General features: G+C 39.8%; 1 protein-coding gene across 4 annotated transcripts in view; it reads right to left on the bottom strand.

Moving 5' to 3' along the window:
- LOC144972353 (uncharacterized) overlaps window positions 1-22,500 on the bottom strand; it is a 395,531-nt gene that overhangs the window by 22,644 nt on the left and 350,387 nt on the right. For all 4 annotated transcript variants that reach the window (XM_078913461.1, XM_078913460.1, XM_078913459.1 and 1 more), the window contains 9 exons: window positions 22,085-22,231; window positions 19,317-20,124; window positions 16,173-16,393; window positions 13,237-13,369; window positions 10,949-11,138; window positions 10,380-10,505; window positions 9,329-9,549; window positions 3,511-3,671; window positions 2,276-2,457 (listed from right to left, as the gene is read on the bottom strand). In XM_078913461.1, the coding sequence (XP_078769587.1) occupies window positions 2,276-2,457; window positions 3,511-3,671; window positions 9,329-9,549; window positions 10,380-10,505; window positions 10,949-11,138; window positions 13,237-13,369; window positions 16,173-16,393; window positions 19,317-20,124; window positions 22,085-22,231 (2,189 nt within the window). The remainder of the gene's footprint in view (window positions 1-2,275; window positions 2,458-3,510; window positions 3,672-9,328; window positions 9,550-10,379; window positions 10,506-10,948; window positions 11,139-13,236; window positions 13,370-16,172; window positions 16,394-19,316; window positions 20,125-22,084; window positions 22,232-22,500) is intronic.

Genomic DNA, 22,500 nt, shown 5'->3' with positions numbered 1-22,500 from the left:
TATTTGTTTTTATTGTTTTTAAGGGTTTTGCGGCGCTTGCAACACATTTAGGTCATATCAGCGCCGGTAAAAAAGGAAAAAAATTGGATAGTAAAAACATTCGAGATTTACAATTAAAAGGTCTTGAGGAAAAAGTAAGATAAAGGGGAATTAGTTCAAATTGGGGGGGGGGAGGGGGGGGGGGGGAAGTAGATTCCAAAAGCACACCATCAGCAGTTAGTTTGAGGTCACCTAAAAGTCTCACCCAGACACCAGCACAAGATCCCACTAAGAAGAATACACTCAGATGTTTACAAATCATATGTTAAAAATAAAAATAAAAAACAACATACATAACAGAGAGATGATTTACACGGAACATAAATAGAATCTCCAGAAACTATAACTGTACATTCGACTGTTTCCCTCCAGCCAAGGACTCCGACCAGGGTCAGTACAAAGACAGAAAGCAATTAGAAAACAGATACTATAGAAGACACAGCAAGTACCTCCCTGCCCACTATGGGAGGTGGGGGGGGGGAGGGGAGGTGGAAACCCCTTCCAGGAAATTGTAATTATTCCTAACCATCACGAATATAAATGAACCCCAAGTTTCATGTTCGTGGCTATAAACTCTTGTCTTATTTCCTGCACCGTTACTCGGACCAGAAAAAAGGGATAGATGCGAAGTCAAGTTAGAGTATATTCGAATTTCGTCTACAAAGGGTTAATTAACGTTTATTGTTTCACGCCTACTGCATCAATTATCTTTTTTTGTTTGTTTGTTTATTTTTTTTGTTTTTGGAAGGCAATTTGAATTCTGACCGCTATGTGATTATTCTGAATTGGACATGTCGAAATCTCATAACAGCTATACACCCACACGTCTACTACACACCTACACACATAAACAGTTACACACCCACACGTCTACTACACACCTACACACATAAACAGTTACACACCCACACAGTTGAACATCAAACCCGCCTTTGATGTCACATATTGATCGTTCTGACATTTGGCCACTTTGATGACGTTCTCCACAAAAATACTCAAATAATGAGTTATTTGGAAAAAAAACTAAGGAAAAAGATATATGTTCATCAATTTATAGAAGTGGACATGTGAGATGCTTGTGAGATGATTTCCGCTAGTGTTTACAATCACATAGAATTGACGTATTCGGTGGCAAACGTCACAGAAACAACCTTTTGACCAGGCCTCATATAATATAATATATGAAACTTTTGTTTGTTTTTTTTTTGTTTTTAAGGCTTTTACGGCGCTTGCAACACATTTAGGTCATATCATCGCCAGTAAAAAGGAAGAAAATGGGACAGTAAAAATATTCTAGATGTACAAGTAAAAGGACTTGAGGAAAAAGTAAGACAAAGGGGAATCTGTTCAAATAGGGAACAGATGTAGATTCCAAGAGCACACTATCAGTGCATTTGGTTTGAGAGTACCTAAAGTCTCATCCAGACACCAGCACAAGATCCCACTAAGAAGAATGCACACAAATGTTAACAAATTATATGTTAAAATACAAAAAAAAAAAAACGATAACAGTACATAACAGAGAGATAATTTACAGGGAAAAATATATAATCTCCCAAAACTATAACTATACATTCAACAGTTTCCCTCCCAGCCAAGGACTCCGGCCAGGGTCACTACAAAACTTAGTAATTTCATTCCAAAACGCAGACAGAAAGCAAATAGGAAAATAGCTATATGGGGATAGAAGACAAAGTAAGGGCCACCCTGCCCACTATGGGAGATCAGGAACCCCACAATGAATATTGTCCGTTTCACGCTTTAGAAACCAGGATAAGCTCAGACTCCATGTGGGCCTTATGGCTCTGAAGGACTAAGTCTGGCGTATGTTTTGAGGGTATTTTACCTAAAGGCATAACACTAGTATAGCATATCCTCGACACTTACCGTCTTCCTGCAGACGTAACAAGGCCACGTTGAATATCTTGGTCTACTGAGACTTCTTGGGGAACGCCACCCGTAGCCAGTCTCGGCGATCCTCTTGCCCACCGTCTTCAGCTTACAGCTTATGAGTAGCTGGGTATGTTTGATCTGGTGGAAAGTATTTTGCGACAGTAGCGTCCTATCCAAAGGGTAGCAAGAAATTACTATTGTCTGTTTCACGCTTCAGAAACCAGGATAAACTCATCCGACTCCATATGGGCCTTATGGCTCCTAAGGACTAAGGCTGGCGGATGTTAAGAATATTTTACCTAAAGGCATAACACTAGTATAGCATGTTGTCGTCGACACTTACCGTCTTCCTGCAGACGTAACAAGGCCACGTTGAACTTCTTGGTCCACTGAGATTTCTTGGGGAACGCCACCCCGTAGCCCGTCTCGGCAATCCTCTTGCCCACCGTCTTCAGCTTGCAGCCCACGTCCTTGCCCACCTCGTACTCCAGGGTAGTCGAGTCGTAGATGAACGCCTGGATCTCCCTGGGTGGAGGTGGAAAAAAAAAACAAAAACACATTACAAAACAAAAACAAACACAATTTTTTTTTTTTAATTGAGCTTTTATATAGAGCAATATCCACTAAATGTGCTCAAAGCGCTTTACAAGGGGTCCCTGGTCAACAGCAACATTTAACATGTAGGACGGGACATGACGCCTGTCAGGCGATATTACAATTTTTCGGACAAAGACACTGCTGTTAACGGCCAGGTACTCATTTTACACCTGAGTGCGGTGAGAGAATGTGAGTAAAGAGCCTTTTCCAAGGACTCAACTATGCGCCAAGCGAGGCTCGAACCCAGGACCTTCCGATCCGAAAGCGAGTGTCATATCACTAGACCACATAGCCGCACAAAACAAATAACAAAAACAGAAGATAGATTACGATAATAATTTAATTTAATTTGAGCTTTTATAATAATATAGGGCAATATCCACTAAACGTGATCAGCCAGCGCGCTTTGCAAGTGGTAGGACGAGACTTGATGACGCCTGTTAGGCGATATTACAATTCTTTTCGGACAGAGACAACTAAGTACGGTGAGAGAATGTGAGTAAAGAGTCTTTTCCAAGGACTCAACTATGCGCTGAGCGAGGCTCGAACCCAGGACCTTCCGATCCGAAAGCGAGTGTCATATCATAAGACCACTATACCCTACTCATTTAAAAAACGTTTGTGAAATTTTGCCCAGAAAAATCGTCCTTCAAATCTTGATCGTCGACTTGTCAAAAATTCGAAAACCTTCAGGGGAGTCTTTGAGGGTCATTTTAATCGATCGCTATTTAAAGGACGATTTTTTTGGCCAAAATTTTATTTAAATACTTGGTGTTTTTTTGTTGTTTTTTTTCCGACCTTGGCTTTTTTCTGGGTTTTAAGAGATGTATTGAATTTTTTATTACTTTTGTTATTGGCTGAAGTTGGGTTTTGAGCTCGAAACGTTCTGTGTTTGGCGTTTTATTTATTTCTTTTTAGAAGCTGTTTCATTCACATTTAGTTAATTCCTTACAAGAAGCGATACTGAACGCGTCCACTTACTGCAATTTGAGGGCATCGATAGCCTCTTTGACGTCATACTGTCCGTAGTCGGACATGAACGAGTGGATTTGTGGGTAGTTCTTCCTGATGTTGGTGTCCGTGGAGGAGTTGGTGATGGTAGCGAACTTGAAAGGGGGTTGGCGGTGGTGGGGGTACCTCAACTGGAGAAAATAAAACAATGTATACAAAATATATTATATCATATAAGAAGTCCATATTATCGCTCGTAAGAGGAGACACTGGGTGACAGCGAATCGGCTTCCGTCGAGGAGCTGCCTCACGGCCAGTGCGCTTCATCAGTGGGGTCTTACTACCTGTCCAACATGTACTCGCTGTGGGCAAGAACCTGAGACGGCAGAGCCGAACGGTGTGTTGTGACGATGCTACCCGGCGGGTTTGCGACGGTCCACGAATGCGGACCAGACTTTGCTGATTGGGTCGATCGTAATAACATATTAGTGTGAAAACCATAAGAGGCTGATGCCTCAAAACAGTGTAATGTCGGGGTGTGTAGTCGTTGAAAGAAGTTAAGCAAGTCAACACGTGTAAATTATTTATTGATCTATGTTTGTTTGTTTGTTTTTAAGGGTTTTACGGCGCTTGAAACACATTTAGGTTATATCAGCGCCAGTAAAAAGGAAGAAAATGGGAAAGTTTGTTTTGTTTGTTTTTGTTTTTAAGGGTTTTACGGCGCTTGCAACACATTAAGGTCATATCAGCGCCAATAAAAAGGAAGAAAATGGGATAGTAAAAAGTTCTAGAATTACAATTAAAGCACCCAGGAAAAAGTAAGACAAAGGAGAATTGGATCAAATAGGGAACAGATGTAGATTCCAAGAGCATACTATTAGTGTACTTAGTTTGATATCAACTAAAAGTCTCACCCAGACACAAGCATAGGTCCCCACTAAGAGGAATACACTCAAATATTTACAAATCATATATAATATATAAACAAAACATAATACATTACATAACAGAGAGAGGATTTACAAGGAAAAAATATCATCTCCCAAAACTAACTATAAATTTGACATTTCGTATCACCAAGGGTACCCGGTCAGGGCCAGGAAAAAACCAAGTAATCTCATTCCAAGACAAAGACAGAAAGCGTGTTGGAAAACAGATATAGGGGGATAGATGACACAGTATGCCCGTTGTGGGAGGTCAGGAACCCCACCCAGATTTATTGATCTACATGCTTCTAATAAACAAGGTTGCAAGAGGGTTAAAACATCTCGTGAATATCACGGAGAATGAAAATTAAGGTAAAATCGAAAATCCGAAGATAATGTCACAAGTGAGTAACATCAATAATAACTACATAGCCAAACAACTTTAAATAAATAAATAATAAATAAAATATAATTCCCTTTATTCTTGTTATTGTAATTATTGTAAACACGCCTAACAGGCAAGACGTGTCGTTGTGTGCTCTGGTGTATTTTAATTGTTTTGTGATTTCTACATATTCATACCTGGACATTTTTACTTCGTTGGACTCGTTAAAACATACTGTTTCTTATTGTATAGTTTTTATCAATTCTTAAGAAAGGACTACTGTATAATTCTGTATTTTATCATGGAAACTGTAAGTTTTAAAAGATTTTTACACAGTCACTTAATGGCCGCCGCACTCTTACGAACATTGTTCACCTTATTTTTAGCCGTGATTTACCACCATCATTATTTTAATAATTGTGAACACTTTTATTCAACATCTGATTTTTACAACAGGCCTCGAGGCGGTAAACGTAAACAACGTCACATTCCAGCTGCGATTTTTAGCTCAAGTGATCCGATTTTTTACAATAATATTAATAAGTACAGGCCTCGGGGAGGCAAACGGAAACAACATAACATCTCAATGGTAACAACTCGTCGTCCACCCCGCCCCCACACAAACCCCGTCCACCACCAACACTTGTAACTGTACCAACCACAAACAGTTTCACAAACGACAACAATAACATTGTTATTGGTCTTCTGAATGCACAGTCCTGCCGTAACAAAACCGAAGAATTAAACGATTTATTAACGGAGAAGAACTTTGATATTCTATTTATAGTAGAGACATGGCTCTCACAGTCTGGAGACGACCCAGTTGAAAAAGCTATGACACCCCCTGGGTACCAATTTAGATCGTATCCAAGGAAAGATCAGCGAGGGGGTGGCATTGGCGTATTTTATAAAACAAAATTATGTAAACATGTGGAAATCATCGAAATGCGCTGCAAAACAATGGAGGCCATTGATCTTAGATTATCCCTCCAGAATACAAGATACAACTTCAACTGCATCTACCGACCGCCAGCAAACAAGAAAAACAAAATAAAATTACCTGATGTTAGGAAGGAAATCAACGAGATGCTAACTTTGCAACACACGCGTCCTGGCCATTCAATTATACTCGGCGACTTTAATTTTCACTTCGACAACGTCACAGACACCGCCAAATTGCACGAGTCATTATCAGAGAACAACATGTGCCAGATCGTAACAACGCCAACCCACTCTGCTGGTCATATTTTAGATTGGGTAAGTGTAGAAAATTCAGAGTTCCAAAAAACCAACGCCACCGTCGATTATCTCCCCTTTTCGGACCACTCCCTCATTTCTTTCAATCTTGACGTTTCAAAACCATGCCAAGAAACCACCACCACATCAACCAGAAACATTAAAGGCATTAATTTGGACAATTTCAGAGGCGATTTAGAAACAAAACTTACTAAAAATTCAATTATTTCTCCAGACCAGTGGAATAGTTGTCTCATTGAAACGCTTGACAAACATGCGCCATTCCAAACAAGGACCGTCACCAACCGCAAGTATGCTCCGTGGTATACGTCGGACGTTAAAGAAGCTAAAACGAAGTGTCGGAGAGCAGAAAGACTGCTGAAAACATCAGGCCTCATGATTCATCGTGAAATATTCAAGAGCGCATTTCGTGCCTGGAAGACAACAATAAAAAAGGCAAAGACCACGTATTTTCTTTCAAAATTTGAAACTTCTAAATCTTGTAAACAATTATTTAACATCTGCAATGATCTACTTGGACGTGAAAGATGCACTTCATTACCATCTACAACCAATCAAAGAGACTTGCCAGACACATTTGTCAACTTTTTTAAAGACAAAATCCATAACATTCGTTCAGAACTAGATCGGCATGAACCATTTATAGATACAAATACATTCTGTGGTACCCCTTTAGACAAGTTCCAACCAGTTTCACCTAGTTTCATAAACGAGTTGATAAAAAAAGCCCCATTAAATCCTGCGACCTTGATCCCCTACCCGCACAGCTTTTGTCCAGCTCCATCGATACATTATTACCATCCATTACATCAATCATAAATACATCCATACTGACTGGCGAAGTTCCATCGTGCTTTAAAAGTGCCCTCGTCAAACCACTTCTGAAGAAACCATCACTGGACCACAATATATTAAACAATTATCGTCCTGTATCAAATTTACCTTTTTTGTCAAAACTTTTGGAGAAGGTAGTTCTTACACAATTAACATCTCATCTTAAGAACAACAGTTTGGAACAACCCTTTCAGTCAGCCTACAAACATCAAAACAGTACTGAAACGGCGCTTCTTAAAATCTTTAATGACTTGTTATGTAATGCTGATGCTAACAATATCAATGTATTATGCCTTTTAGATCTTTCAGCTGCCTTTGACACCATTGACTATGACATTTTGTTAAGAAGACTAGAAAATACGTTCGGCATAAAAGGAATTGCCCTTAAATGGTTTACATCATATTTACAGGATCGATGGCAGACTGTCGTGGTGAATGGTGTTCAGTCAGAACAAGTTTTACTAAATTTTGGAGTGCCACAAGGCTCTGTTCTTGGCCCTGTCCTTTTTACTGTATATATGCAGCCCCTTTCTAGTGTGATATCCAGATTCAATCTGAGTTATCATTTTTATGCAGATGATACGCAAATATATGATTCAGCACCCCTTAGTAATTTACAGTTCTTAATACAACGAATTACGAGCTGTTTTAATGAGATTAAATCTTGGATGTACCACAATAAGTTAAAATTAAATGATAGTAAAACTGAGATTTTAATGTGTGGAAGACCGAGTATCCTTAAACAGGCAAATAAATCACTAATTACTCTCGGAAATAGCACAATAGAATTTTCAAATAAAGCAAAAAACCTTGGCGTCATCATTGATAAAGATCTTTCCATGACAAGCCACGTGAATAACACCATACAATCTATGTACATAGAAATGAAAAAAATAAGCAAAATTCGTAATTTAATACCGAAGCATATAACAGAACTTTTAATTAATTCCTTGGTTTTATCTAAATTGGACTATTGTAACTCCCTTTGGGCGAATTTAACTAAAGACAAAATTAGCAAACTTCAGGTTGCTCAAAATAACGCAGCCAGGCTCATTGTACGCAATAACAAAAAATACCCGTCAGCAACTCTTCTTCTCCGTGAGTTACATTGGCTTCCTGTTGAAAAAAGAGTTTCCTATAAGATTTGTACTGTTGTCTACAAATCCCTGAGCACGAACAGTCCCTCCTATATTAAAGACCTTCTAAACATATATGTCCCCAATAGAAACTTGAGGTCAAGCAATGACCAATCAATCCTTGTCAAACCTAAGCCATTGCGTAAAATAGGTGAACAGTCTTTTCAATTTTCGGCCCCCCATTTTTGGAACTCTCTCCCGTCACACGTGAGATGCTCGGATTCGTTGACAACGTTCAAATCTCGCTTAAAGTTTTATCTTTTTACGTCATAATGTTGCAATATTATTTTCATATTTTGTTGTTGTTAAATTGAATTCGTATCACGTTTCCTTCACACTTGTCTCACTGTAATATGTTTTGTTTTATATCACTGTAAAGCGCTTAGAGCCTGTGACAACGGGGTAAAGCGCTATATAAATGCCATTTATTATTATTCATCCCACAGGGGAAAGTTTTCTCTTGGGTCTATTCCAAGAGAAGAATGGAATAACCCATGCGTCATCCGCAGTGCAGCGCCGCAAATTGAGCTAGGCTGAGGTGAGGTGACGTTCAAGGCCACACAGCACAGGAAAATCGTCACATTCGTTACAATACAACCAAAATTTTTCTTATTCAAATTTCTTTTTTACATGATAAAATTTAGAGAAAATGAACAGTGTATTGTAGAGTCTGTTTTGCTTCAGAAATTATGTATCGCAAGAACTTTACTGCTATTGTGTATTTATATATTTTTGTGTTAGTTGGGTGTGAAGTTTTGGGTGTGGAGTTTTGGGTGTGGAGTTTTGGGTGTGGAGTTTTGGGTGTGGAGTTTTGGGTGTGGAGTTTTGGGTATGGAGTTTTGGGTGTGGAGTTTTGGGTGTGGAGTTTTGGGTGTGGAGTTTTGGGTGTGAAGTTTTGGGTGTGGAGTTTTGGGTGTGGAGTTTTGGGTGTGGAGTTTTGGGTGTGGAGTTTTGGGTATGGAGTTTTGGGTGTGGAGTTTGGGTGTGGAGTTTTGGGGAAAATCCTGAAAATGGCTGGGAAGGAGAGAGTTAAAAAGTGTACACTTGTTTTTGATCATGTACGAGTAAATAACTTGGCAAAGGGGCAGCGTAGCTCAGCGGTACTGTCTTTGCTTCGTACCCGAAAGGTACCGAGTTCGATCACCCGCCGCTGCGCAATTCACCTCGCCCTAGCTCAATTCGCGGCGCTGCACTGCGGCTGACGCCCGAATTATTCTCGTCTTCCCTTGGAATAGACCCTAGAGACAAATTTCCCCTGTGGAATGAATAGAGGGAATCTATTTTATTTCATTATTACAATCTTATCTTACCCTCCAGTCTTGTATCCCAGAGAGATCGTAGTAGTCGTCCTTGGTGATCATGAAGGCAGCCAGATTGGCGGTGTACGAGGCACAGAAGACCACGGCAAACAGGGCCCAGATGTTGGCCAGGAACCGACTGGCACACCCACGGGGCATGTCCGTGGACACGCTGGCCCCGAACAGCATGGCCCAGATCAACCAGAAGGACCGGAACAAGGAGAACTTGTGGACTGGAGAGTAGAAGACATGAAAAGATGGCTTCAGAATTGTTGTCGACTAGTCTTTATGTCATAATTAAGAAAATACGCCATCATTTTTTTTTTTTTGGTCATTTATTAAATAAATGTATTTTGCAACTTATCTCACTTTTTTTTAAAATTATTATTTTTAATTTTAAAAAAAAGGGGGGAGGGGGGGGGGGGGGGGTTCATAGGAGTGAAGTAACTTATACTACTGCACTCTGATAACAAATTAAAAAAAAACCCACCCCGCTAATTGGATACTAAAATCATGGTTCACAGCAAACTTCCGTAGAGACAGCGCAGCCATTTTGATTCATTCAAAATTTGGGGATTAAACGGACCCTCATCTTGTCAAAAATCCTCGAACCTGGGATTTCACGGAAGTTGATATTTGAAGAGTGAGTTTTATGGCCAATATTTTTAAACAGAGTACGGAATAATCCGGCTATATGGTATCGTGGTATGACACTCGCTTTCTGGACGGAAGGTCCTGGGTTCGAGCCTCGCTTGGCGCATAGGTGAGTTCTTGGAAAATTTTCTTTACTCACATTCTCTTATCATATTCAGGCGTTGATTTTAGTGAAATTCAACGTTTGATAATCTGACGTCACAAATTATTATTGTAAACTTGATGTCACAACGCGTTACTATTTAGGGAGAGGGGTGGACTAAATATAAAATACTATAAAATGTAAACTTTCTTGTTATCTTAACATTTTCATCTTTTTTTAAAAAAAATCTCATCTAACTCACCACAATGTTGTTGTTTGTTTTAATCGAGAGGTCATAATGGTAGGAGTAGGAGTAGGAGTACTTACCAGTGAGCGGCGTCTTGCCGTGGTCCAGACCGTAGGGACTCAGCCACTCAAAGATGAATATGGACGTGCCTGTGGCGTGGACGCTGAAGACCAGGATGAGTGTCCATGACAGGTAGTCGTAGGGTTCTGGGATGGTGGAGGAAAAACAACAATATTATTATATTATATCGTGGATCATACCATTAACCTCATCATGATAATCGTTATAATCGTCTTCATCAATGATGTCTTTATCATCATCATCATCATCATCATCATCCTCATCATCATCATCATCATCATCATCCTCATCATCCTCATCATCCTCATCATCCTCATCATCATCATCATCATCATCATCATCATCATCATCAGATGAATCGTATCGACAGAAAAGAAAAAAGAAAAACAAAAACAATGCTTAAACTTGACCATCTTTTAAAAGTGATATCTAATCACCCGGGAAAGCAGTTGGAGAGATGATTCCAGCCCGTATAGCCACAGTGACGACAGTAACGGCTAGGGCAAAACCCATGTTAATTTCATCCCAGAAAACGGAATCATAAACAAGAAAAAAATAAAACAATTACCCAGGAAAGCGGTTGGTGAGATGACTCCAGCCCGTATGGCCACAATGATGGTGATACCAGTCTGCAAGAATGGCATGGAAAATTCCACGGCGGCTGACCTTTCGGGGGTGATTGCCATGGCGGCCATTGCAAGGTCAGCCTCGTTCCGAGTCAACATTCCCATCAGGCCCGTCCAGGTCGTCAGGTTGGCCTGAAAAATAAAACATTATCATTGTTTTCTTTTGTTTTTTTTTTGTTTTTTTTTTTTTTTTTTGTTTTTTAAAGGTTTTACGGCGTTTGCAAAACATGTAGGTCATATCAGCGCCGGAAAAAAAATATCATTGATCCGAGTTAGATAGAATCCTGTTAGATTATTAGATATATGCCGTTTTCGTTTTGGGGAATACCTGATTTTACTGTAGCATAATATATCAAATATAGAATAACGCGTGCCTATCATTCTTTGTTAAAACCATACAGGTGTTCAGGAACTATTTTTCTCCCCACGCAACTGGTTTTACTAAAAATGTATTTCGATATCTTGAAAAAAAGTAGTCCTTCACAGTTAGGCCCATGAAACCGGAGTTAGTCCCAGTTTCAAAAACGTGTAACGGACAATAGTCATTTCTTACTACCCTTTGTTTTTGTTTTGTTTTTAAGGGTTTTACGGCGCTTGCAACACATTTAGGTTATATCAGCGCCAGTAAAAAGGAAGAAAATGGGACAGTAAAAAGTTCTAGAATTACAATTAAAGCACCCAAGAGAAAGTAAGACAAAGGGCAACTGGGAACAAATAGGGATCAGATGTAGATTCCAAGAGCATATCATCAATGTACTTAGTTTGAGATCACCTATAAGTCTCATCTGGACACAAGCACAAAATCCAACAAAGAGGAATACACTCAAATGCTTCCATTATACATTAAAAATAACAAATATAATAATACATAACATACAAATGGTTTACAAGGAAAAAAATATCATCTCCCAAAACAATAACTATGCATTTGACTGTTTCCCTCTCAGTAAGGCCACCATGCCGGGGCCAGGACAAAACTAAGTAATCTCATTCCAAGACAAAGACAGAAAGCAAGTTGGAAAACAGATATAGGGGTGTAGAAGACACAGTATTGTGCCTCCCTGCCCACTATGGGAGATCAGGAACCCCACCCAGTTACGGCGCTTGCAACTCATGTAGGTCATATCAGCGCCGGAAAAAATATCATTGATCAGAGTTAGAATCATGTTTGATTATTAGATATGGCCTTTTGATTTTGGGGGACACGTGATTTTACTGTAGCATAATGGCAAATATAGAATGACACGTGCCTATCATTCATTGTTAAAAGCATATAGGGGTTCAGTAACTACTTTTTCTCCCCACGCAACTGGTTTTACTAAAAATAGATTTCGATGTGTAGAGATATCTTGAAAAAAAAGTAGTCCACAGGCATTAGGTTCACGAAGCCGGAGCTTATCCCAGTTTCAATAACATGAAACGGACAATAGTCATTTCTTACTACCCTTTGGACATAACGTGGGTCTATCGCAAAGTAGTTTCCACCAGATTTAACAGACCCAGCTACCTTGGATGGACAGGGGGGGGGGGGTCAGAAAAAATTTCCGACTTCACCCAGGATCGATTTCCGTCTCTTTGCGTGTGAAACGAAAGATATAATCACTGAGCTAACGGAAATCATAGAGATTTCTTGATTATAATCATAATTCTTAAAGTCAAATCGTTGAATTAGCGAGAAATATTGTAAATAAGACAGGTTTTGATAAGAACTGACGGAAGTGAGGGACCCCAAAAATAAGTTTAGAATTGAAATGAGAAGAAATACCAATTTTTTTAGTTTTTGCAGTCTATGAAATTACATTCATACCATGAAATTACATTCATACACCATCATTTGTGGCTATGGCCTTATTATCCATCACCAAGCTCATCCCTATATAATATCGCTTTGAAATGGTAAATCGGGGGTCCCGATAGCTTTGCTCAGTTGGTAGAGCACTCGCTTCACAAGCAAAGGGGCCGAGATCGATCCAGGTTTCGGTCGAGAGCTTCTGAACCCCCCCCCCCTCCCCTCCCCTTCCCGTCCACCCAGTAATGAATTGGTAACTGAGTTGGATTTGGCGGAAAGTGGAAAGCGATAGACTAGCGTCCTATCCAAAGGATAGCAAGACATTGCTATTGTGCGTTTCACGCCATAGAGACCAGGTTAAACTACGGCTCCATTGGCTTAATGGCTCTGAAGGACTAAAGTAAAAGAGATGGTAGATCACAAGAAAATGTCCCAACTTACATCAAGAGCACTCCCATAAGATCCCGTCTTGGCTTCATGTAGGTCCACATCGATGTGCAGTTCCTCACTGAGACGTTTGAGGAGGTCCATGGCCAGGCCCGTACAACAAATTTCTTTGGTGTCATTGCTGGGGCTGGGTGGGAGAGGAAAGAAATATATTAGCTATCAAAGACACACATTAAATAGTAGGCACTGGTGTAAGGCAAAGAAGAAATGTTTAGTAATGTTTACCAACTGTAGGAAAATCGTCACATTTTCTTGCGAGATAACTAAAATTTTTTCTTATTCAATTTTTTTTTGTACATTATAAAATTTAAAGAAAATGAACAATGTGTTGTGGGGCATGTTTTGCTAAAGAAATTATGTATCGCAAGAACTTACTGCTATTGTGAATGATAAAAAATCTATTTTTGTATTAGTTCGGTGTGAAGTTTTGGGAAAAATCCTGAAATTGGCTGGTAAGGAGAGAGTTAAATATCTAGTAGACACTTGTGTTAGACAAAGAAGAAATGTTTAATAATGGTTAATGTTTGTGTGGCTATGTGTTCTTGTGGTATGACACTAGTTTTCGGATCAGAAGGTCTTGGGTTCGAGATTTCTTGCTCGGGGCATAATTGGGAGTCCTTGGAAAAGGTTCTTTACTCACATTCTCTCACCGTACTCGGGTGTAAAATGAGTACCTGGCCGTTAACAAAGCGTTGTCTTTGTCCGAAAAAAAAATTGAAATATTATCGCCTAACAGTCGTCTTGTCGCGTCTTACATATTAAGTATTGCTGTTGGCCAAGAACCTCTTGTAAAGCGATTTGAGAACGTTTAGTTAATATTGCTCTATATAAATGCTCCCAGTAAACGAAGAACAGAGCATTCCATCAATGGCCGCCAATTTCGAGGTTATCTAAAAGTCCCATCTAGGCACAAAGCTTGGATCAGGGGCGGTAATTTTTGTGGACATAACACAATCTGTCTATTTAAGAATCATCATATGTTGTACATGTTAATTGTTGCTGTTGGTCAAGAACCTCTTGTAAAGCGGTTTGAGAACGTTTAGTTAATATTGCTCTATATAAATGCTCCTAGTAAACGAGAAACAGAGCAATCCATCAATGGGCACCAATTTCGACGTAATCTAAAAGCCAGGGGCGGTAATTTTGTGGACATAACACGATCCGTCTATTGAATAATCATAGGTTGTACATGTTAAGAGTTGCTGTTGGTCATGGACATCTTGTAAAGCGCATTGAGAACGTTAAGTGGATATTGTGCTATATAAATGCTCCTAGTTAACGAAGAACAATTCTACCAATGGGAGGCAATGTCGACGTTATCTAAAAGTCCCATCCAGGCACAAAACTCAGATCAGGGGCGGTAATTTTGTGGACATAACACGATCCGTCTATTGAAGAATCATCCCGGGGTAGTGGCCGATGTTCGATGTAATAACGGTCATTGGCTTGGGCCATAGCAGGAAGACTAATGGAAATACGTCACATTACGTAACGTTAATAACCGTCATATGTTTTATTGCTTTCATTTACCGCCTTTTCTGCCGTACTCTGGAAAAAAAAAAAACCCACAACTTTAGAAATTTGGCCAGAAAACTCGTCCTTCAAATATCGATCGATTTAAATGACTTTCATCTTAGCAAAAAAAACTTTCAATCCGAAGTCCCAGGTTTGAAAGTTGTTTTTGTTTTTTTTTTGTTGCTATGACGAGGGTCATTTAAATCGATCGATATTTGAAGGACAAGTTTTCTGGCCAAATCTCTAAATATGTGGGGGTTTTTTCGAGTACACGGCAGTTTTCTCATCCCTTCTATTTTAGGATCGAAATTATATTATTATTGATGCTATGCGTTTATCCAAAAAAGTTCATAACATTCGCTAGCCAGATATAGCGTATCAACACACAATGCTATGTGTAACCTTGAACGTTTATAGTCCGATTGGTACAATTTAGTGAGAACTACTCACTGACGTAAATTTCGTTCCTTCTATTAGGAATGACATAAGCATTCCTATGAATTTATAAAATGCTTGTCCAAATTCTCAAATTCCTTTTTACATTTGTTAACATGTCGATGACATTCTGCAGTAAGTCAAAAGAATTATGGCTCAACGGTATACTGTGTTGTGTCATAAAAATCAAGCGATGTTAAGCGTAGTCAGTGATTGAGTGAGTCACCAGACGGGTGACAATGGTCGTAGAAATTCTGATCCCGTCTTTGTTTACTTGGGTAAGGCGCTTAACACATATTATTATTATTCTTATTACTCCCACCCCAAACGACACCGGACGCCTAACAGGCGACTGGCACTGTATACAAAGATGTAAATTCGGTTCGTTCCGATTTCAAAGTCTTTTTTTTTTTAATCGGATCAGTGATATAAAAAAAAAAATTCCCTTTATTCATCCCATAGGGGAGATTTTCACGAGTTAATCTTGCCACAAACTTCATTTGGGCGACATGTTATGTGTAACTGTTGGTTAGGGGCCGATTGGAAAGCGCACTCTTTGATCACGTTTAGTGGATCTTGCGCTATATGTGCGCCTATGTGTTCTTCTGGTATGACACTCGCTTTCGGATCGGAAGGTCCTGGGTTTGAGCCTCGCCGGTGCATAGTTGAGTTCTTGGAAAAGACTCTTTACTCACATTCTCTCACCGTACGCAGGTGTAAAATGAGTACATGGCCTTTAACAGCATTGTCTCTGTCGGAAAAAAAATGCATCATCGTCTAAGAGGCGTCATGTCTTGTTCTTTATGTTACGTGTTTCTGTTGGTCAGGGACCCTTTTGTAAAGCGCTTTGAGCAGGTTTAGTGGATATTGCGCTATATAAAAGCTCAAGTTTAAATGCTTAAGTTTGTTTCTTTGTTTTGGGTTTGTTGTTTGGTTGGGGGGAGGGGGGAGGGGAGGAGGATAGGGACTTCGATACTTACATGTGAGTGACAGGGTCCCGGATGTACACCGAGCAGGGCAGAGAGTGTGAGTCGCATTCCCCCGTGGTATTGTCCGGGTTGGCGAAGATCACGTGGGGGTCCTCGTGCCAGGTGGCCACTCTCAGAACGTACTTCTCCGGCTTTCCCTTGGGCGGCTTGGAGGCGCCGCCTGGCCACGTGATACCCGTTATGGTCAACCTCTTGCCGTCCCAGGATGCGATCTGAGGAAAATATTAACCAGTAAGATTTTGGACCAATCAAAACACGGGATTTGTGACACACCTTCACACGTCGTGCTCGGACAAATATAGCTTGTTTATAAACAATAACGTGAATGATATCGGCCTTTCTCTGATAATTCTTACTGTTTTTATACCGCCAAATGGGTGATTAGCTATCACACGATTATTTTCTTGATCATACATAGTATAAATGTTTAAATTTACATAATGGTTTTCTGTTTTGGTTCTATAGATAGTTCGAAGATGACGCCACTCAGGTCTTTGTTATTGTTTTTTTGCCATCCGCGTTTATGAGAAATGCTCACTGAACTATATTAACCCTACCATAAACGTTCATGGATGCACAGTTTTGTGTGTTGGTCCGTTATACTTCCGGATGGCAATGTTATGAGCTTCTTAGCCAAGCGCATACTATCTATTGATCAAGCGGTAGAACAGTTTTTTACTTAGACACATGCCATTGACAGTAAAACCCGTGTAGTTCGCTATGTTTACAAATTAGTGCCAATGGTTACATTATGACGACTGTCCGAGAGGCGTGGTTATCTAAGTGTCTATTATCAAACTGACAAATTAAAAATTTGTCACTGGTGAGACGGAAAAAAAGTTGACGAAAAACTGAATTAATTGTGAATTAAACAGTTCCAAAGAAAGTGGAAAGAGCAATAAGGGGAAAAAAATCAACCCGATTCGACTGGGGATCGAACCTGAAACCTTGATTACCAGTCAGACGTGCTATCATCACACCACACGAGGTATAATGTGTATGTCCTTCACAAGGGTACGCATTTCCTCTGTGAACACATTTCTTTGTCATAACAAACAAACATTGAACAAGTAAAACAATAGAGAACCACCAGTTTCATTTTGAAATATTCATCATCATCATCATTGCCTTTTTCACCCTGGGTCAGGCTATAGGCCACAGACAAACAGTTTCCATCATTCTCTATCCTGGGCTAACTTTTTAATCTCATTCCAGGTCTTACTACTTCTCTGTATATCAGCTTCTTTAATTCTTCTCCATGTTCCTCGTGGCCTTCCCCTTGATCTTCTGCCCTGAGGGTTCCAGTCCAATACTTTCTTTGTTATATTGGAGTCATTCTTTCTAAGCGTGTGACCAATCCACCTCTCAGTGACTTCTGGGCAAACTTGCTTATATTAAAGCTACAAATTATGGAGCAGACACTTGTTTAACTCTCACCTTACCGATGATTTTCAGCATTTTCCCAAAATGACAGGCTTACCCAGCAGAAAAATTGATTTTTAAAAACTCAAACAATCTCTTTACAAAACAACCGTATGTTCTTATTAATTAAACAAAGATAATTCTTCAAAGTTTACGATGTACAAAATAAATCTGAAAAAGAAAAATGTATATTGTGTCGTAACACAAAGGTGACGATTTTGATGTAGGTGGTAAGGAGAGGGTTAAGATAAAGATCTGAACAAGTGTGTATGAAACAGTGGCAGACAAAGTGGAAAGAAAAATACAAGAAAATATCATCCCCCCAAAAAAGTAAGCCTGCCTCGATTGAAAACTGAACCTCAGCCAGGCGATCTGAGGTTCAAACCCCAGCCAAGGTGAACCCCAGTTTTGAAAGCAGCAGATGAAAAAGTGACGAACTTTCATCATCTGTCGAACAATGGGTATCCTATCCTTGACATGTTTTTCCCACAATAATGTGCGGCTTTGTGGAATTACGCTCTCCTTTCAAGTAATAGGTCCCAGGTTTGAATCATGTTCTGAGCTAGCGCAAAGTTAATTCCTTGAAAATGGTTCTTTATTCACAATCTCTCACAAGACTTGGGGGTAAAATGAGTACCTGGTCGTGAACAGCTTAGTCTCAGTTGACTAAAAGAATTTTGTAATATCACCTTTCACTCCATAATATCTCATACTACATGTTACGTGCTGTTATTGGAAAGAGAACACTTGCAAAGCGGATTTGGGCACGTTTGGTGGATATTGTTTTATATAACTGCTCCGGTTTTTTGTGTTTTATTTTTTTCAAAACACCCTTTTGAGGGTTTTTGTTGTTTTGTTTTTTTTTGTTTTTGTTTGTTTTTTTAAATTGGTTTTGCGGCGCTTGCAATACACTTAGGTTAAATCAGAGCCAGTAAAAAGAAGAAAATGGAATAGTCAAAATATTCTAGATTTACAATTAAAGCATGCAAGAATAAGAAAGACAAAGGGATATTGGTTCAAATAGGGAACAAATGTAGATTCCAAGAGCACACTATTAGTGTACTTAGTTTGAGATCACCTAAAAGTCTCATCCAGACACCAGCACAGGATCCCACTAAGAGGAACACACTCAAATGTTTACCAATCATATGTTAAAATTTACCAAAAAACATTACACAACAGAGAGATGATTTCCAAAGAAAACAAAATCTTTTCCCAAAACTATACATTCGACTGTTTCCCTCCCAGCGAAGGACTCCAGCCAGGAAAAGCAAATCCAAGTTATCTCATTCCAAGACAAAGACAGAAAGCAATTGGAGAACTGATAATATAGGGGTATAGAATACACAGCAAGTACCTCCCTGCCCACTGTGGGAGGTCGTTAACCCCACGCAGAAAGCAAATGGAAAACAAGATATGGGGTATAGAAGACACAGCAAGTACCTCCCTGCCCACTATGGGAGGTCGGGTACCTCAGACATTTTGAAGTGATTGGTCATAATATTGATAGTTCGAAGATGACGTCACTCAGATCTTTGTCGATGTTTTTTGCCATCCGCATTTATGAGTTATGCACACTGAACTGTATTAACCCGACTATAAACTTTCATGGATACACACAGTTTTGTGTGTTGGTCCGTTATACTTCCGGATGGCAATGTTATGAGCTTCTTAGCCAAGCGCATACTATCTATAATATAATGTTCTACTTACTCTTTTGGCAATAGGTCTCTTTCCAGACGTCGATCTTCTTTCTCTGGCATTGGCTTCAACGGGAGTCACGGGTCCATTTTGGCCCTTGGTCATACGCTGCCTTTGGGCCCAGCCGAATAGTTGACTGCCTCCACTGGGGCTCGAGCCCGAGCCAGGACGTTGTCGCAGCTGGTTGCCGTCGTAGTTTCCGTTCATATTCTTATCAGTATCGTCGTAGTATCCCAGAATGTTCTCGTCTGTCGATGATGTAATCCTGAAGCGGCTTTTGGAAGGTTTGCTGTCCCCGACGACGAAGTGATCTTCGCCTTCCAAGGGCTCTGCCGTGGTTTGTAAAACTTCCGTCTCCATTCGTTCCTCGTCCGAACGATACGCCGGCAGCGATTTGGACTCCGAGTTACTCAAAAAGCTCTTGGCTGCGGAGTTCCGTAATGACCTTGACCCCAACTCCTGCGGGCGACGGTCGCTGGGTATTCTGGAATTTCTATTTCTGGAGGAGGGGGACGATGATCTTCCTGATGAGGTTCTTCCCCTTTCTCTTTCGCGAGATCTGTCCGAGAAACGACTTCTACTTCTGGAACCCCCAGCTAATCGATCTCTGGAATTTCCCGATGTACGGTCTCTGGAAATTCCCGATGTGCGATCTCTGGAAATTCCCGATGTGCGATCTCTGGAAATTCCCGATGTTCGATCGCTTCCAGAGGATAGTCTGGATGAGCGATCTCCACTAGAAAAACGAGACGAGGGCCGTGAAAAGTCTCTGCCGCCGCCGCCTCTGGTCGGGGACCTATAATTGCTACCACTGGAACCCCTGGTGGAGGAAGGGAAAAGATAGATCTGTATAGTAATGGTAGAGACCGTTTCTCTTATCATTTACACGGAAAAGGGAGATTGTCAAGGATGGCTATCATCATCATTATCGTTGTTGTTGTTGTAATGATTTTGTTCTTCTTCTTCTTCATCATCATCATCATCATCATCATCATCATCATCATCATCATCATCATCATCATCATCATCATCATCATCATCATCATCACCACCACCATACCATCACCATCACCACCACCTGTGCCGTGGTGATTGAGAAGATAATATCAAATTTACAATCACAAAACATCAGGCTTGGGTTAGGTTTTATATTCCATTGAGGAGAAAACTGACAAAAAACCCACTAAAATTTCAAATCCTTATTTGGTTCCTAGTTCACGCTGACATATGAGGAGATCCAGATAGCTCAGTTGATAGAGCACACACTTTACACGCTTCAAATACAAAGGGACTGCGATCCATCCCCTTAGATTTTCTTTCTCTAGCCTGCTGTCCACCCAGCAGTGATTTCGTTTCGTTTTTCGTTTTTAAGGGTTTTACGGCGCTTGCAACACATTTAGGTTATATCAGCGCCAGTAAAAAGGAAGAAAATGGGATAGTAAAAAGTTCTAGAATTACAATTAAAGCACCCAAGAAAAATTTTTTTTTTTTTTTTTTTTGTTTGTTGCTTTAGGTCTCTTCCAACACAATTGAGGTTATATGAGAGACCGCTGAAACAAAAAAACAAGCAATCCAACAAAAATAAGAAAAAATAAGACATAGGGGAACTGGGAACAAATAGGGATCAGATGTAGATTCCAAGAGCATACCACCAATGTACTTAGTCTGAGATCACCTATAAGTCTCATCCGGACACAAGCACAAAATCCAACAAAGAGGAATACACTCAAATGCTTACATTATACATTCAATATAATAATACATAACAGAAAGATGATTTATAAGGAAAAAAATATCAACTCCCAAAACAATAACTATGCATTTGACTGTTTCCCTCCCAGCTAGGACTCCGGCCAGGGCCAGGACAAAACCAAGTAATCTCATTCCAAGACAAAGACAGAAAGCAAGTTGGAAAACAGATATAAGGGGATAGAAGACACAACAGGGACCTCCCTGTCCACGATGGGAGCCAGCAGTGATTGGGTAGCTGGTTTTGCCTTATGTTACAGTGAATGACATAATCAGTCGGATGATGAAAAGGTATGAACTGAGATATTGTCATGGGGCAACGTGGCACAGCGGTACGGTCTTTGCTTCCTACCCAAAAGGTAAAGAGTTCGATCACCCACCGCTGCGCCGTGTGGCCTTGAGCAAGTCACCTCTCCCTAGCTCACTTAGGGGCGCTGCACTGCGGCTGACGCCTGGGTTATTCTAGTCTTCCATTGGAATAGACCCTAAAGACAAATTTCCCCTTGGGGATGAATAAAGGGAATTTTAGTTTTATTTATTTATTGATTAGGTCAACTTTTATCAAAAATGAGTTCTTGTCATAAATGTTTAAATCAACACTTTTTTTTGTTGATGTACATCCTCGAAAAATATCAAAGCTTAATTTCACTCAAAATATTTTTTACAGCTGGTCAAGTTGAAAAAGTTCTGTTGTTCACCCCAGCATAACACCATTTTTAGATTATGGGTCACATATCAATGTATGATTTAATCACGACCTCCCAAAGTGGCCGAGTGGTTAAGGCATTACACTGTGACTCGGAAGGTCCTGGGTTCGAGACCCAATTCAGGCACTTTCGTTTTTCTTTTTCTTGGGTAAGATTAATGAATCCCCAGTTTGCTCACTTGGACAACATGGGTGGTTCCTGTTGACATCAGACATCCTGTTTGATGGATTATATACATAGTCCTTCACGGAATGCCTAAGCGACGGCATCTTATGATGTTGTTGCAAAAGGGTGTAATTATTTTTTCCCCCTTTGTGTCCTCACCTGTTGCCTCCAAAGTTGTACCGCGAACTTCTCTCCCTTGAAGGAGTTCCTGGGTACTGGACGTTCTTGATCCAGAACTTGTTGGCTTTCAGGATCCCGTGCTGGTCAAACTCGATGTCGCCTCTCAGCTTAGTCTTTAGCAGGTGTCTGCGGGGAGAATCAATCAGTAGACAGATAGATGAATATGTGAAGTAATACGTTTTAAACTAAATGAATTAATAAAAAGATAAGTAAACACATATAAATAGATAAATAAATATAAAATTAATAAATAAACAAATAAATATATACATTGATAGATGGATAGGCAAATGCATCTATTTATCTATTTGCCAATCCATCTATCAATGAATTTATTTATTTGTTTATTTATTATTATTATTATTATTATTATTATTATTATTATTATTATATTA

Source organism: Berghia stephanieae, chromosome 5, assembly GCF_034508935.2.
Source record: "Berghia stephanieae isolate SIO BIC M18660-M18661 chromosome 5, UCSD_Bste_1.3, whole genome shotgun sequence".
NCBI lineage: Eukaryota > Metazoa > Mollusca > Gastropoda > Nudibranchia > Aeolidiidae > Berghia > Berghia stephanieae.
Note: the sequence above shows the minus strand (reverse complement) of the source record. Positions and strands in the feature narration are given on the sequence as shown.